The 18,421-nt window shown below is 39.2% G+C and overlaps 2 protein-coding genes across 2 annotated transcripts in view; one reads left to right on the forward strand and one right to left on the reverse strand.

The window, feature by feature from the left end:
* Positions 1-2,556: 2,556 nt before the first annotated feature.
* LOC136982204 (uncharacterized) lies at positions 2,557-4,023 on the reverse strand. Its single transcript, XM_067278639.1, has one exon. It carries the CDS (start codon positions 4,021-4,023, stop codon positions 2,557-2,559), a length of 1,467 nt encoding a protein of 488 aa, XP_067134740.1.
* Positions 4,024-14,503: 10,480 nt separating this feature from the next.
* The window catches only part of swm (Zinc finger protein swm), a 111,860-nt gene continuing 107,942 nt past the window's right edge, over positions 14,504-18,421 (forward strand). The window contains exon 1 of the mRNA XM_067278725.1: positions 14,504-14,955. Within this exon, the coding sequence (XP_067134826.1) occupies positions 14,897-14,955 (59 nt within the window). The 5' untranslated portion in view covers positions 14,504-14,896. The remainder of the gene's footprint in view (positions 14,956-18,421) is intronic.

Genomic DNA, 18,421 nt, shown 5'->3' on the forward strand with positions numbered 1-18,421 from the left:
TTTCCTGAGCGAGTTCTGTGTACTTGCTAATTTTTTCAGTGCATGCGTTTTGTATATTGTGAGTGTTTGGAATGGATATGTCTATAATGTATGTGATTTTATTGTGTTTGTCAATGAGTGTGATGTCTGGTCTGTTGTGGTAAATTGTTTTATCTGTGATTATGGCTCTGTCGTAGTACATTTTGTGCGTGTTGTTTTCCAATACTGTCTGTGGAATGTATTTGTAGTATGGTTTGTGGATGTCTACTAATTTGTGTTTCTTTGCAAGCTCTTGGTGTATTATATTTGCTACTTGGTTATGTCTGTGTAAATAATCTGTCTGTGCCAAGAGCTTGCAACCAGAGGTGATGTGTTGTATAGTTTCTGGCATAATGTGACATTTTCTGCATGTGTCATTTGTGAGTGTTGCATCTTTGAGTATGTGTTTTCTGTAGTTTTTAGTATTTATGACCTTTATTATTATTATTATTATTATTATTATTATTATTATTATTATCATCATCATCAACTCGTCTCGATTATATATATAGATTGAAAAGAACTTATTGTATGTTATATATAAATAATAAATAATCTGCCAGGAACAACTTGAGGTTACTATGTAACGATTATTGTTACTAGTGTAAAAAAATTATCGTAAGATGGAACATCTTAAAGAAATGTTAATGTCGCTCACCAAAATAACCTAACATAGCTATATGAAAATGAACAATGGAAATTATTGATTTATATCTTACAAAATGCACACGCATTTATTTATGTAAATTAGACTGGAAGGACAATTGGTTCAAAATGGGTTTCCAATTCATCTACTAAGCCAGGGGTTCCTAATCTTTTTTATACTGCGACTCCCTTTACAGGCTGTAATTTTTTTTGCGACGCCTTTCTAAAAGAAGATACTTACGTGTAGCTCTAGCAGACATAAAAATTATTCTAGCAGACATTTATTATTCAAAGAAAACTCCAAAGAATATAGAATCTTAATAATTATTATTTATTAGAAAACATAACAGTACAATTAATGAGAAGGATGAGCTTGCTTTTCCGATCATAACTTCTCAAATTGGGGCTGAAGTTTTGAAATGGCTACTCTTCTTCGTACTCTTTCCTGAGTTCGACACGTTTTCTATTTATTTAAATAAAGTTATCCATTTTACGATGCATAAATTAAATACAACACACTTGAAATCAAAACACTGATTTATCAACGCTTATAATCGACGAAAACAAAGGACTGAATGAAAGAACAAGAAAATGGAAGAGCGGGGTGATGAGACGCATGCGCCACGCACTCATTCATTACGTCGCGTACAGGCGACCTGTGAGTATCGTCTCGCGACTCCCCTGGGATAGCGCCGCGACACCCCAGGGCGTCGCGACGCACAGTTTGGGAAGCCCTGTGCTAAGCGATTATCTTTGCTTAATTACTGTACTTTAATATTAACTCTGTAGTACATTTATTACAAGCAAACACCAATAAAACAAACCGAAAGGTAAAAAATAAAATTAGAACACAATCGTTATCTATAAGGAAATCGTTATCCCAGGAATTTTTCGGGGGGTGGTCTGTCCGGATATGTCGGTCTCTGTTTCTCACCACCCGGCCACCCCATTGTGGGCCTGGCCGAACCCATAATGGGCTTGATATAACAGGCTCTCTTAGTGCCCACAGGGCGGAAAGAGTTATAAAAAAGGGGGGATTTATGCAACCGGCTTGTACGCACTTCATGATACTCGTGAAAAAATTTATTTAATCGTTTATCGATAACTAGTAATCAAATGTTATTTCTTACCTGAAATGAAATGTTTCTGACAATTGTATTGATATTCATTTTAGCCGTATTGAAATTTTTTTGGTTAATTCTCCAGAGTCATGCAAATTGCCTTCGTGGCGAAAGCTCCTCGGTTTGGGATCCTCGATGACGAATAATACAGGGAATTTTTAAAAAATGACGTTCCTTTGTTCTGGAGTGAACTAGCATTACATTCAATTACACAACAATTCACCATAGTGATATTCGTGAATAAACAACACAAGAGCTCCAGCTAAAGCGTGCTTAAACACAAATAAAACGTAAACAAATTACAAAAATGGCGCCGAACAATTGCTCATGCTCATGTCGGCTTCTTCTTTATTTCAATTGATATGGAGATTTTAGCCTGTTGGCTTTATCTCTGCTCATGACGTCCTTTCCTTTCCTTTCCTTTTCTTTTGTTCAGGGTTTGTATGGAGGTTATGGCCGTTGTCGGCTTCTCCTCCAAAGCGCCGCCTGGCGACTAGGCGAATCGACCGGTTCTGTTTATGTATTTCTCCAGGGATAAAATATGGATGCGAGAGTTCATCCCCGCGTTCAGCCAGTAGAGTTGGTCTAGGTTACGAATCAGTTGTAAGTCAAGAGAAAGAGCATGACCCAATTCCTTATGGGCCTCTTTGTACGCCGGGCATGCCAGCCAAAAGTGATCGGGGGATTCCTCCGCACCGCAATGCTGGCAGTCCGGTGAAAGGCTTAAGTTCCGGGAATGAAGGAAGGATTGGCAATGGAGCCGTATTAGTCCTTAACCTTGCCAAAAGCGGCTTCGCGAGGAGGCAAGATGGTAAGGCCAAGGGGAGAACGGATGGAGGTGGTCCTTCCCCTTGAGCCGGTGGGCTTCCGACCAAGTATCCATGAGGGAGATCGTTAAGTTGTCCCGATAGAGCCTCCGTATTTCTGTTGGAGTTAAAGAGCGGCTCCAGGAACCTGTGAGATGGGCATGGCTCGCGGCCTTATCAGCCTCTTCATTTATCAGGATGCCCGAATGACCGGGGGTCCAGACGAGGTCCAGGGGGGCGGGGAACGTACTGACAGCTGCCGCGATGTCCGAAATAATCGCCTCAGAGGAGAAAGATACGTTGGCAATAGCCAGCAAGACAGCTTGGCTGTCCAAGAAAATGACAGTTGGCTGGTTTAATGGGGTGGCGAGCATTAACGCTCTCTGGATGCCGATCGCTTCGGCCGTAAAGACGCTGCAGGCGTTGTGGAGCCGCCATGTCTCCCGGATGCCTTCTTTTGGGATGGCAATGCCGATCTGCATTCTGAGGTTATTTTTTGACACATCTGTTCCGATGCATAACCTGTCGTGCCAATGGGAGGCCATGAGTTCAGAAAAGCGGCTTTTCAGCCCCTCGACATGGGCTGTACCAGCTGTGGCCCGCTTGTGTAGGTGAACCTTGAGTCGGACTTGGTCCGCGCATGGAGGGTGTAGTCGTTGACAGTAAAGACGGGCGAGTAAAAGGCACCCTTTGCCTATGTGAGAGAGGACCTGACTAACGTAAGGGTCCTGGTACCTACGCCAGCGGTAGAAAGCCAGGCTGGGTGCAGCTTGGAAAATCTGGTGGAGAGGGCTAAATGGGCCCCGTGAGAGGTGGGTCACAGCGTGTGTGATTGCTCTGTGGCGAAGGCGGAGCTGGAGCAGGATGTAGCTGGTTTCCATATAGAGTGATAGCAGGGGGGTTGATTTAGGCACTCCTAGCGCCGTCCTGAGGGCTTCGTTTATTGGTCGCTCTATGCGGTGGATGCTGGTGGGCGGAGCCCCTTCGAGGAGCAGAGCACCAAATTCCACCATTGGACGTAACACTGTGTTGATAAGGCGCAGGAGGTTGGCGGTCTGAGAGGCGAAGTATTTGAGGTAGGAACCTGTCCTCGTTAGCTTGACCCGCAGGAACTGGGCATGGCTATTCCAAGTAAACGTATGAGAGAGCTGGAGTCCCAAAACACGTACGGTCGTACGCTGTGGGATTGCCCCCGAGCTAAGGGCAAAAGAAAGCGGTTTGCAGTGGGTTTTTGGGGAGAAGTCAATTGAAGCACTCTTATTGGCCGATAGGGACATACTCCACGCCGCTGCCCAGTGCTCTAGGTGGTCCAAAGCCCTTTGGGCGCAGGCAAAGGCCCTGGTTGGGCTAGAACTTGAGGTGATGAGGTAAATGTTGTCCGCATACACAATCGTTGTTACATCAGTTGGTAAGGCACTCCAAATATCCGCCATGTACAGAGTGAACAGGAGGGGAGCCAGCACACTTCCCTGAGGAATCCCTTGCGAGAAGAAGTGGGGGCGGGAGAGCTCGCCTCTCCAGCAGATCTGGAACCGTCGGCCAAGTAGGAATGACGTAAGCCATGTAAGGTACAGTACCTTCCACCGATACCATAAGACTGAATCTTGGCAAGAAGACCCAGCTGGCAGACCGAGTCATAAGCCTCTTCCAAGTCCAGGGCCAACATGTAGACCCACTTCCTTTGGGCCCTTGCCACGGCAATCTGATGGTGAAGGAGGAGAGCAGCGCTTTTTCGGCGCCACAGTAAGGCAAAAAGCCGAAGTGATGTGGGTGGAAGAGGTTAGAACGGATCGCAAAAAGGTGAAAGTGGTGCAGAATTAGCTGCTCGAAGAGTTTGGCCATGTGTGACGTTAAGGAGATTGGCCAATAGGAGGCACAGGAAGTGGCTGGGCGGCCCAGTTTGCGGATGGGGATGATGTGGGCCATCTTCCACTCTGGGGGACAAGACCCCTCCATCCACTCGCGGTTCTTGGCCCCCAAAAGAGCTGCAAAGCCTGCCGGGAAAATGCCCTAATGGCCTTGAGTCCAGTCTGGACCCGGAGTAATGGGGCGAAGGCTGTGGAGGGCACGAAGTAGGTCAGATGGTCGAAAAGGCCCATCGTCTAAGTGTGCTTGTATGCTAAGGTGAACTTTGAAGGGTGCGAAGGCGCCCATTGGGCAAGATCGACCAAACTGAGTGGCCAACGCCTCTGCCTGCTGGACGGGAGACGTTATCGCCTCGGTCATGTGGATAATGAGGTGGGTCATTGGCGCATCCGCGGGCGAGTGGAGGCAGCGGAAAACCTGTAAATTGTGGATGGAGAAGGAGGGGAAAAGCACAGGTGGCCCCACCATTCCCGTCTAGCTTGCCAAGACTGTCGTCAGAGCTGGGCTCCGAGATTTTTATAGTGGTTCCAGAGGGATAGAGACGCGGACTGGCGAGCCCTACGGAAGGCCCTCTGTTTCTTGGCGTGGAGGAGGCTGCACGCAGGAGTCCACAATGGTGGGACCCAGGGGGAGGAAGAGCATGCCGCACCGTGCAGGCTGCCGCTGCCTCCTTGAGTTGGCGGACTAACTGGGAGTACGAAGTGGGGAGGTGGGCTGACGAAGAGTAGAAGTGCTTGAGCCAGGAAGAGTAACCGTTTCAGTTAGTGGTGCTGCGAAATCGTGCCTGGAGCTCCTGTCGACTTGCAAGAAATGTTAAAGTGAGGTGGATCGGGGCGTGGTTGCTGGTCAACGTATTTGTGTGGACTTCCCATTTAGCCAAACCCAACAGGTCCAGGGTGTAGAAAGATAGGTCAAACGCAGATGCCCCAGTTGTGCTGAAATGGGTTGGTGCGCCGGAGTTCAAACAACAAAGGTCGGCCGTAGAGAACCACTCAAAAAGAGAATGACCCGCTGTATCGGGGCGGCAGTAGCCATCATCCCAATAAGGGTGATGTGCATTCCAGTCCCTGCATATGATCCATGGGCAAAAATCACGGATCAAGGCATCAAGGTCCATGTCTGGCTGTACGCCGTGAGGGGCGTAAACGTTCAAGAGGGAAAGAGAGCGACTCAGAAAATAAATGCGGAGCTCCTGGGTTTCCAAGCCTGCGACCCCCGGGCCAGCCGGAAGGAGCCTCGCTGGCAAGGCCATAGCCACCACCACTAAGAACCCCCTGCTGCGAGTGGTGGACCAGTCAGACCGGAAAATAGTGAACCCGGGATGGAAAAAGGGAGGGTCGGGGCGAGCCACGTCTCTTGAATTAAGAGAATGTCTGCTTCGTGGAGCCAAGGCTCTGCCACGAAAAGATCTTTTTTGGGCGCAGTACTTGGGCATTCCAGTGTACTATGCGGAGAGCCGGAATTTTGTTTGCAAAGTTAGGCATTGTTGGCCGACTGTGTTGACTGGCGGGGGCGGAGTTTGACTTTTTCTGCCGGGTTTGCGGTACAGAAGTCATGTAGCGAGACCATCCGGGTTGGGCAGGGCTGAGAGGAGAGGTCCATATTTGAGGCTGGCCCGTCTGTGTCAGACGTCGCCTTCGGAGCAACCTTCCGCTGTTTGTGGCCCTTTTCTTCCTCGGTGGGCTGGAAGCAGCCATGCGCTCCTCCCATTGCGGCGGTCGTTTGTGAGCCAAGGGAGAAGGTAGTGGCTGGTTCTGAAGCGAGTCGTGATCTGACTGAAGGATCCCCTGTTCCTGGATAAAAGAGTTGGGCCGATGTTCCGACTGTAGTTGTCGAATTTCTTTGCGTAGTGTTTCGATGACTGTTTCCAGTCGAGTGATTTGTTGAGCCAATTCTTCAGTTTTTGTGACCTGTGCGAGGTCTGCTTGATGGGATGTCTGTTCCTTTCTGGCAGGCCTGTTCTTGGCCTCCTTTACCGGGTTACGTTTGGGCATCGCCACCACCTGTGCATAGGAAGATGGCCCCTCTGGCCGAAGACGTTTTGCTTCCGCATGGGAGCAACGATGGGTTACGCTCAATTTGAGCAAACGCGCTTCCAATAGGTAGGCCGGACAGCTTGGTGAATCTGCCCAGTGAGTGCCCCCGCAGTGAATGCACCTTTCCCCCGGGATCGAACACCCCACGAGGCTGTGATCCACCCCACAGTTGATACATTGACGGCGGCCACGGCAAAAGTCCTGAGTGTGGCCGAAGGCCAGGCAGCGCCCACAGATCCTGGACTTAGAGAAAAACCGCTCACAGCGAAACTGCTGGTAGCACAGTTTGACTGACTCCAGCGACTCCGTGCTGGCAACAGAGAAGTAGACTGTCGTACTGGGGGTTGCCTTGGTCCGGTTGCGGCCTTTCTGCTTAAAGCAGCGAACCTCGATTATGGGTAGCCTAGCCTCCGTAAGTAGTTTGCGAGACGTCCACTCCTTTCAGGAAGTACGCTGTCTGGGAGCAGTCCAGGGCCAACCTGCGCCGCACCGGCATCCCCCAAGTGTTGTTAGGATGAGAGCCGTCGGAGCGGTTGAAAAACCCCTCGTTTTCAACAGCAGGAACCCATTCCTGGAATACCGAAAATCCACTAATAGGTCCAGGCAGGAAAACCGCCGCTGGAGTTCCGCATGGAGATCGGCCAGACAGAGCCGGCGAAGGGAATCCCAGCCCTCCAGGAAAACCGTGTACGGGAAGTCTGGGGGAGGGGCAGGCGAATGGAACGGAGTTTATCCACCTCTGCAAAAGGAGCCAAGAAACGTAACTCTGTGGGGAGGGGCCCACTGGGCCCGATTCCGGGGGCCAGAGGCGACCGCGTGGGGGCGACGCCGCCCCTGAACCCAGGGAACAGTCCACGTCGGTGGAGACCCGCGTACCACACTCCTACCTGGGAGAAAACCGGAGAAATCACTGAACGTCCTGAAACGACACTTACTCAGTATCCGGAGCCGCCTCGTTGAACGAAAGCAAAAGAGAACGTTGCACTGTCTGCGAGCAATCAACTTTGGAGCCCATCCAAGGTACTATCCAAAGTTCACCAGTAACCTGTACACTCAGATCTTACCAAAACCTGTGACCATTCGTGCAGTCTTCAGCTTTGGCTCTTAAAAACAATCCGCATTATATACCAGATTCGTACGTGGAGAATGAATGCCAGAGCACAGCTCTCTGTGAACTACAGTCTTCAACACGTTTCCGCACATCGAAACACGATCCTCATGACGTCACTCGTGATGCCGACTTTAAACCTCTCTAATAAACTCAGCATCCTCTCGTAGCTTAACCCGGAAAATTTTTCTCATTCCGGGAAAACCCCCAAATTTCTTAAAAGTTCACTTTTCTTTTTCTTTTGTGTGTGTGTGTGTGTGTGTTAAGGTTAAGGAAATTTTGAAAATAGAAAGTATAATTAACTCATAAACTATCAGAATACATTTGTATTTATTAATTTTAAGCCTGCTTATTAGTTTTTTAATTTTTTTTGCTCGTTGCGGCATGTCACAAATGATCAATAATCAATACCTAGCTTATTTGTGGCAGGACTCTAAAAATTCTTTACTTGTCAGAACCTGTAATATCTGGAATAGTTGTGCTTACGCTGTCTTAATTTTAAACCGTGCTCAGTAGCTTCAATAACTGTGTAAAGACAGGTTGTGCAAATTGGGCAAGGATACAAACGAGTGCGAAGTGTGCAAGTATGAAATTTTTCTTCATAAACCTGATTATTAAAGACAAACAAACTGCCGAATTATCGGACTATAAGCTTGATGTTTCTATTAAAGCAGCCGAGGTAGACAAATCAAAAATACTCGAGAGCAAAAGGAGTACTACAATCTCGAAAATGAACTAGAAATCTTCTAGGCTACGGGTGAAAAAACACACCCATATGTCTTCTCTTAAATGCATTAACGACGATTCCACCCACATGATCGGTAAGGGCATTCTCGGTAGCAGGCTTTTCATTAGTTAACTAAGAACCAGATCGAGTGATTGGAGTATCGACCATCTTTGCTTTTTAAAATCGTATTATAAAAACGAAAATTACTTTTAAGTTAGAAGTTTGATCTAAGTTCTTTTTTTTTTTTTTTTTAATTTTCAACTCAATTCAAAGGCATTTTTGTTGTAAGCAGTTTCCAACAAACTTTAATAAATTTTTTCTATTTGTGAAAATTTTTACGTAATTCAAAGGTAATTTTTAATATATATCTTACACAGCATTATTAATATGATTTTGGGGGTTGCATAACGTATTAAATGACTTTAAAAAATAAAAAATAATTATTAATATATCATTTGATTTCAAGATATTTTGTATATCTTAAAAATAATTAATTCTATTCCGAGATTTCCCGGAATCCCGGGAAATAAGAAACACTAGTTGGAAGTGCCTGCTTCCCTACCATATTATCTAGTGACGTTGTCAATAACGTTTTCGGCTATTCTCGACTTACAACAAATTGTTTTAAAGTTATCATTACTAATTTTATGCATTAATCGATCTTTAGCCGTGGCGTAATAGGGCCTTTTTCAAGCTCATTTTCGGCCTGGTCCACAATGAATAAACCAGGTGGGTGAAGGACGAGGCCTGAAATATCCGGGACAGACTAGCCCTCGCCCTCCGAAAATTTCTTGGGGTTTTACGACCGGCGAATTCAAACCCGAATTCCTCAGATCGGTAGGTTTACGCATTAACCTCCTCTTCGGCCCAGCTGTTTCAGGCACATAGACATGGAGGGTGCTCGTTTGCCGGCACGTGATGTTGCCGGCCGTCGCTTGCCACCGCCGTATTGTACGTATGCAGAAATTTTAATTGAAGTATCTCCGAAACTACATTCACTTTTTTGAAAAACGAAAACAAAAAGGATTTTCATTTGTGATTCTCTTTCCAATGATTTCTAAATCATCTTCCTGTGACCGTTTGCTACGGAGTTACAGAACATCACACTCTACCTGCAAAATGCGACTTCAGACGGCCGAGATGTTACGGGTGATGATCTACCGCTTCAGGGCCCCGTCCCTCACCATTATGAGTTCGGCCACCCCATGGTGGGCATGGCTGAACCTATAATGGCCTTACTAATGGAGACCCTCTTAGTACTCACAGAGCAAAAAGAGTTTTTTTTTAAAAAAAAAAAAAACTTTTTTCGCCCTGTGAATATGTTACGACCCATCTGGATACGAAGCGGTAGGGTTTTAAAAAAAACCCCTACCGCTTCGTATCCAGACGGGTCGCAAAATCCCAGGGATTTTTCGGAGAGTGGCCAATCATACAGGATATGCAGATCCCCATACCTTACAATCCGGCTGCTTCGTTGCGGGCCTGACCGAACACATAATGAGCTTGCTAAAAACATCGTCTTAGTGCCCACAGGTCGGAAAGAGCCAAAACTTAGAAAAACTATAAATCATTTACATACAGCACCATGAAGAACAATAATGAGTCTCGTTCTTCAACGGATTTCGGAATTGATGTTTTGAACATGATGCATCAGGCATCTTGATAGTGCAATCTCTAGTTCTAACTAGAACTGTTTGTGCAATGCCAAAAAAGTTTGTGCCCCGGAAACCAAACACAAATTCATTCTACTTAAAAATTTTTAAATAAATTTTTAATTTATAAATTTCAATTTAATTTATAGATAATTTATTAAATTTTAAAATACATAATACCGTATTTTACGGACTATAAGACGCACTTTTTTCTTCAAAAAATTGCCTCCAAAATTCAGGCGCGTCTTATAGTCCGTAAAGTACGGTAATAAAATTTCGTTAGATAAATTTCAAACAAAGAATAATAATGTGTTTTATCATTATTGTTTAATAAAAATCGATTAACAATGAAATCGTTCTATCAATTATTTGAGAAATATCATAAGATTGAAATCGTAAAGGTAATTTGCAATTATATTTCGAATATTTTCATCAATTTAATAAATTAATTTAAATATTGAGTTACGAATTGATTAGTTTTATTGAATTCTATGAAGCGCAATAAGGTTTCCACACTGACGGCCGGATGGCCGAGCGGTAAAGGTGGCAGCCTACCGCTCTGGGGGACCCGGGATCGAATCCGAACGGGTCGAATAATCCCCAGGAATTTTTCGGGGGGTGGTCCGTTCGGATATGTCGGGCCCCGTCCCTCACCACCCGGTCGCCCCATTGTGGGCCTGGCCGAACCCATAATGGGCCTACTAAAAGAGGCCCTCTTGGTGCCCACAGGGCGGAAAGAGTTTTAAAAAAAAAAAAAAAAAGGTTTCCACACTACGTTATCGATGAACCATGTAAGGGGCAATCAAATTACAAAGATTCTGATCATGTTAAAAGAAGACAACGATTTTGCGATATTCACTGTCCACTATTCGTCTCTGCACGTTAGCATAATCTGTGATTCTAAGCCAGTAAGGAAGCTTTGTCCTCATCGATCGAAGCCACCAGTAGTTAACAAATTATGTACGAGGAAACGAACAAAAGTGTTGAATTGGAGCAGTATTTCTCGCCAATCATGCGACGATTCTACTTTTTGAATTCGCCACAAGACTCGGTTTAAAAATAGAACTTGAATTTCTGTGATTTTCACCATTCACTCACTAACTCTAGTTTTCGACTTTATTACAGTATCTCTCGTCTGAAAGTAGGACATGAATTCTGCACAGTCGCCGATGAGTTGTGTACGGGCTATAGCTAACAATTCGATTGCAGCATCTTTTTTTGTCGATCGCAAATAATTGGGGTTGTCGTAATGCGAAAATTATTTGAAATATCCACGGAAATACGGGAGCTGTACCAAAAGTAACCTTTTTATTAATTGACACGAGTCGTTCAAGATGCGCGTTGGGAGAGTAACACTCCCTCTACAGTAATCCCTCTTCATTGCGGGCAAATAATAGATTCCAAGCAGAAGCAACGTGCCGTCATTGAGTTCTTGGAGGAAAGATGCAGACCGTCCGACATCCACAGAAGACTACAGAATGTTTACGAAGCAATGTAACAGATCGACGAAAAAGTTTAAAGAAGGGCAAACCAGCATCGAAGACAAATCGCGCAGCAGAAAACCACACAGTGGTCTCCCTCTGCGTGGTTTGTCTTGTCTGTTTGACATTCTCGCCACATTGCAGTTGTACAATGTGGTGAGAATGTCAAACAGAGGATGGTGGAAAATTTAGAGTATCTTTCTGGTTTTTAGATCATGAATATATATAACTACGTTTTGCAGCATAATTTTATAAGAGTGGATTAGTAGACTTTTATAAACGAATAAGGTTGTGAAGATCTTCGGTAATTTTGACTCTAAATTAGATCACGCCCCACTATAAATTGGCCGTACCTATCGATCAAAGTGAAAATGTTGCAGTTTGAGTTTTGTATTATAAGAGCGGGCCTAATAAACATTCCGAGTGTATGAATTAGGGTGAAGTTCACGCGAAGTTCACGCGCAGAGTTACACGCATTCTAATTCTAGGTGGAACTTTCACACGGCCACCTCCACGTGGTGAGTTCTGGGTTGTCATTCGTCGAGAAACGACGAAAGGCAAGCGAAGAGCCGTGTATTTAACTCTCTTCACGTTTCTCTCGATGTTGTTAATGTAATTTGTGTAACAAGTAACTATGACGCGTCACCATCTTAAATAATAATAATTTGATGGATTAATAATCATAGCATTAGTGAAATTCACGAACGAAATTCCTTTATATTTAATTTATTTAAACAGAGAAGAAAAGACAGAGTTTTAAATTTTAGATCAATTAATTTCATGATTTGTTTAATACGACTTTATTCAATCCGCAATTGGAAATTCTAATGAGTGTAAAATGGCGATTGATCCAGATGGAACGGATGTCAATTGCTGCTCCGAGGGATATGAGTTCGAATTCGGGTAAGATACTCAAAAGTTTTCTTCGATACATTAAAATTCTTTAAAACAAAATTGTTTGTCAGTTTGATAAAAGATTAGAAATATAGGCTACTTTTTCTTTCTCCTAGTTTGTTGCTAGCTGTCTAGAGCCTGATCAACCTGAGATAGGAGATATTCTTCTATCCTACGCTAGTGTTTCAGCCATTTTCACGCCCCTTTTCATCATATTTTCTTTTGTCTATTTACTCTACTCTTTATTCGCGCACTGTTTTCATAAATAGCACCATTTTCACTTTATGTACAGAATCGATATTTGAACATTGTTGGACGTATTCAAACCACTTCAGTCTACTTTTTTCCAGTTGCATAAGATGCTTATTCCAAGGTCGTGCACACGGATTTTAGAGGTTTAACCACCCCATTTGAAAAGAATGAAAAAATAAAATGGTATATTGTCTGTAACTTATATTTATTTTTTACCAGTCCCGTTACCTCTTATTCTCCCCTATTGTATTACTCTATATTTTTATACTGTAAAAATTAATAAATTACGTTATGAAAAAAATAATGTGCTTTTAACTCTAATAACTCTGAGCAAGGCCTGACTCATTTCATATTCTGTTTCATCTATTTCTTCCATACATCCATTCTAACATTTAAAGCATTTTTAAACAAAAGCTCCTTGAAGCTCGTAGAGCATGGGTCACAAACTGGCGGCCCGCGGCCTTGATGGTTACTTTTGTAAAAATCAATATTTCTAACATCTTGCGGGAATTAAAACAGGAAAAATTGAAACGTCTAACTGTTTACGTAAGGCCTGGCAACAAAATGGCCTTTGTTAGAACCTTTTTTAATTAAAATATGATTTGGTTTTCGGCCTACATCAACTTGACTGCCCCTTTGCTGCGCTTGAGATCCCTGTCCTAGAGTGTCTATGAACTTCAAGAAGTTCTTGTTCAAAACTAGACTTTGCTCCCTACGGAGCTGATAAACAGCATTATAATCAGCGTAAGCAATCGCTGTGCAGTCTGTGTGTACTCGGTATGCAACCACACGCCATGTTAATCATTTTCTATGCAAAAATATTTACGACAATGCTCAATATTTTTTCTTGTTGTTTTTGGAGTGACGCAATTTAGATTAAATTTTTGCTTTTTAATTGTTTTGTTTCATAAATCTTCTTTATCTTCTACAGGTGTTTGGTATGGAGATTTTAGCTCATAAAGGCTCTTTCTCCGACTAGACATGTGTATATGATCGCTACGCGACCGAATAGCCAGCCGTATATCGAACGGACTAAACGCGCGCGGGAAATAATACCTTCCGGGAGGACTTTTATGGGGAACTGGCTTCCTATTCAGTCGTTATTAGCTAGGAGAAAACCCGGAAAACTCCTAGCAGCTAGCCTGTCCGAGTCGCGGCGCGAACCCACGACCGAACTTTCCAGTGTTCAGGGTCTGGTCACCACCGATGAGCGGCAACGGAGGCCACTCGGCCACTGGTGGGCCTTGTTTCATAAAGAAAACAATATTTTGCTTGTATGTCAGGTTTCACGCTGTTCTTATGGTGTAGAATAAATTAATGCTAATGTTTATTTTTTGAGCATAAGTGAAGTTAGATGCTATTGTTTAACATGGATAAGTATTGTTCACTCTTGCATTCTTTTATACATTACGATAAATTAAGAACAAAATTAAACCGTAAATTCGCAATTTTTAATAATAGTAGCCTATAGGGCGACATAATGTTTCCGTCCGAAGAGTTCCAGTTTGATTCTCTTCTTCAAGAAGGACTTTTTCCCGAAAAACTCTCTTTTTACTTTCTGAATTAAAGAGTAAATTATTTAATAGCTTATAAAAATTATTTTAATTACGAAATTATTCATCAAATTTAAAAAAAAAATTATAACGCAGTTACACATTACACTTTCTACTATTTATTTTCACAACTATAAATTTAAAAATAGAAAAGAAATCAATAAATGCGTGCTTATATAACATATAAATACATAATACGTATAATTGTTTATCATTTAAAAATCTTAATTTAGAAAAGAAAAAAAAATGGCGAAGACCATCATAAAGACGCCATACCGTAATCTAAATCATCGACAATATTTTCCAATTCCGATCGAATTTTAATATATAAATTGATATATAAATAATAAAAAATAATAATAACAACAACAACAACGAATCAGATGATATTTGGAAGTTTCGATGTCGTCTGTTTTTGATGACGAGATTAATTTTACGGTCGCCATTTTCTGATTCCTGTTGATCGAATATCTGGGATAAATTAGTAATAAACATAGGAAATTTGTTATCGTCGATAACGAAAATGACGTTTGTTTAATTGTATATAAATTATTAAAGTATTTTACATCAGTTATATCGTCGTAGATTACGTATTTGGCGAATGTGAAACCGAAAAAACAATTGCTAAGCCTAAGGACTGGAAAATTATTGAAAAGAAGATTCTAGTTTTAAAACACATTCTGTGAATATATTTATATATATTTTTTGCCCTCGAAATCATTTTAAAGTGATTAGTTATGATTATTGAAAGTCCAGAAGCTTTGAAGGAATGGCTAACAGCCTGTTTAGAGCCAAAGTAAGAATATATTTTATTATTTTCATTAAATAACTTTATCAATGATGTAAATTAGCTAATAAGTGTGTGTGTGATGAGGATCAAAACGGCACAAATTTAGCTACAGAAATGTGTGATTTAACACTTGAAAATGTCAAAAATATGTCTGATCTGTTACATTTCATAAAAATATAATGGAAATAAATTCATTTAATTTTAATCCGTTCACACATATTGGGGTTACCCATATTGGCAACCTGAAATGATACAATTCACGTATAGAGTTAATTATTCAATTAGTTCATAAACTGGTTTACGAGATTTGTTCAAAAACTCTTTCAAATAATCCTTTATCGGCAATATTCTTTATTCTTTCTGCAGAGGATACTGCCGGCGAAGCGTATTTTGAAGTTTTTATACTTAATCGTATAAAATATGTTTTGAAGCCGAATACGAGGTAAGGGAAACAAAGTAGTAATGAATTGTGTTGATGGATTGAATTACCAATTGGGTATAGCGATTTGCAGTTGTAATTCGTAATTTACTTGAAAACATAAGTTCGAACTTTATAAAAGTGTGTCGTATTTTCTTTAATTTATATCTAAATTATTAACTAATTTAGTTTATTAGTTAAGTCATAAATTTTAAGAATTCTTTTCGTTTTAAATTACATTATACTACTGCCGGCTCCACTTACTTTTGTTTGTAGTATGACGAGACTTAGTAAAATGATTTAATAGAAGGTTAAAATTGAAATTTCAATTATACTTTGATCGGTGCATTTTATTCGGCTTTGGTATATATTGTGTTTATGTATGTATATATTTATATATGCTTATTATCCAAATACACCTGCATATATCAACAAATGCATAAAAGTTTTATAATCAAAAGTAATGTTGAACCATGTTTGTTTCTCATATTAGGAACAAAACTATTTGAAATTATTTTAGTTTTATAATTCAAGGATTATGGCAATCATTATTATTTTCCAGTCTTTTGGACTCCATATAAGTAAATTATTTATTATACATATTATTGATCAATAATATAAGTATATTTCATATTTATATAGTGAGGTTTTCATTAGAAATATTATTTGTAATTTGTATAATAATAATATTATTATTATACACCTGTTTTATTGCAGATTATACCTACAAATAATTTTATCAAGTTACTACCTTTTATATCTGGCATTCTATATATGACAGCAATCTGTTTTTTGTAGATATAATTTGTTTTAAACATTTTCAGTTCTACAATCCCTCTATACATTTGCATTTAAATTTAAATGCAGGGCTATAAGAAGTCTGGCCTGTTCATTTTTGAACAAAATATTAACGATCCTATGTTAAATGAGCCGCTCACTTGCCAAATCGATTAATTTCACAAAACAAAAAGTATAAATATCGAGAATATAAATTAGTTTTTAAAATTCCTTATAAACTTTAAATTTAATATAAACATTATGCAAATATTAAAGCATAGCTTTAATATAACAATATATAAAATTAGTTACGTGAAAACTTTAAAAATAATAACTATTATATTATGGATTTCCAAATGGTGTTAATCGATTTGGCCTGTGAATGGCTCAAATGTAGATAAACTTCTTAAATGTCTTATATTACAATATATGATATAGATGTTATGTTGTTTTTGTATTAATATGATTTATAACTGTTTAATGATCAAATAATTACAAGATTTTAAGCATTAATGTTGAAGTATGATAATTAGAAAATTGTGTTCATTCATTATTTCTTAAAATATGATGATGATGATGATGGTTATTTGTTTATCAATTTATTTGTCACATACTGCATATATTTTGACATGTAAAAGAAGACATAATTTATGTAATTTAGAAAATGCTTTCTTTTTCATTACATAATACAAATTATGAATTCAGATAATTGAAATAGTATAATTACATGTTTTTGCTGTAATTATTTTATATTATCTGAATGTTTTATGAATTAGCATATATTAATACTAATAATTTGCAAATTAATAAAGATTAAACTTCAAAATCATTTTTTAATAATAGTGTTATTCTGTATATGCTTTAAATGAAGTTTATAATTAATGTAAATTAAATGATGATGAGTGTTTGTCATTTTAGAAATCTTTCTTTGAAATTTGCATGTATTGCATTTTTATTAAAAAATTTACAGTGAAAATATACAAATATTAAATTTATAATTTCATAGGTTTCATATTAAGTTCTATTTCTTTTTGGTTAAAATGATAAAGAAGATCATGAAAATTGGATTCTTATGTTTGTATCAAGCTGAAGATTCATAATGACATTGAAAATCCTTTGTTTAACTTCCATAACATGTTGTTATACCAAAATTTAAAAGATAAAAGAATATAAGAATTCTATTTGCAACATCTTCATTACTGTTTTGACAATGAAAAACTTAGTGTCCAAATTTCTGAAGATATCGTATTTTACTATATGTATAAAAATAATAATAAATTCAAAAAATTATAGTATTGTAAATAGTTTAATATTTTATCATTTGAAATATGTTTGTGATGATTTATGATTTCATTTGGAATGCAAAAACTTGTTCCGAAGCTTTCGGAATAACAACAATAAGTAATATTTCAAGTTTCTTGCTTGATTTAAATCTGTCCACTCTGAAATAAAGATCAAGGCAACTATTTTTAGTTTTTTCTCTTCTTGTTCATTTTATATTTCTATTCTGAAACTGTTTCTGAAGAATTCTACTATTAGCTCAACAGGGGAGCAATGATTAAGTTATTTTTGATTTTATTTTTATCCACAGCCTAGAATGCTACATTATCTAAAACTGATGATGATGATTATACATTTGGATATACAGTACAATGATTTGATGCTGTCTTAACTCACAATGAATAGAACTTAGTCATGTATTTCTTAAAAAAATAAAACTATCATCATTTGATACAATTTTTTTTAACAATTATTATTGTAGAATAGATGATTAATACATGCAAACATAAACATTTTTGACATACTGAATCTTTCTATAATAATACATGGTAATACAACAAAAATATTCAATAATTATTTTTATATTAATAATGACATATTGCATAATTTCAAAATAAGGTTTTTTTTTTATTATAATCATATTCAAAAATTAATACTTTCTTTCATTTTGTTGTTGTTTATTTATTTTGGCCTATGTGACTTTCAAAAGAAACTATCCTATATATAAATAATTACAAACTAATAAAAATATAAATTTTTAAAATAACTTTGTGTTTAACTTCTAATAATTTAAAATATACTCCTAAAAAATATATTAAATTTGATTATTTCAAAAAACTTGTGCAATTAATGTGTGCTTTAATATTAATGTTGTTTCATTTAAAAATATATTTTTTATGCATTATATAATGTTACATAATGCAATATATATATAAAATTTTATTCATTTTTAATTCCTATTTATTGTTCATTCTTATATATATATATATATATATA

Source organism: Centruroides vittatus, unplaced genomic scaffold (assembly GCF_030686945.1).
Source record: "Centruroides vittatus isolate TY-2023 unplaced genomic scaffold, ASM3068694v2 contig_817, whole genome shotgun sequence".
Lineage (NCBI taxonomy): Eukaryota > Metazoa > Arthropoda > Arachnida > Scorpiones > Buthidae > Centruroides > Centruroides vittatus.

Bases quoted from the DNA above. Each gene is read 5' to 3' on its own strand.
- LOC136982204 (XM_067278639.1), bottom strand. From the start codon at position 4,023: ATGGCGGATATTTGGAGTGCCTTACCAACTGATGTAACAACGATTGTG.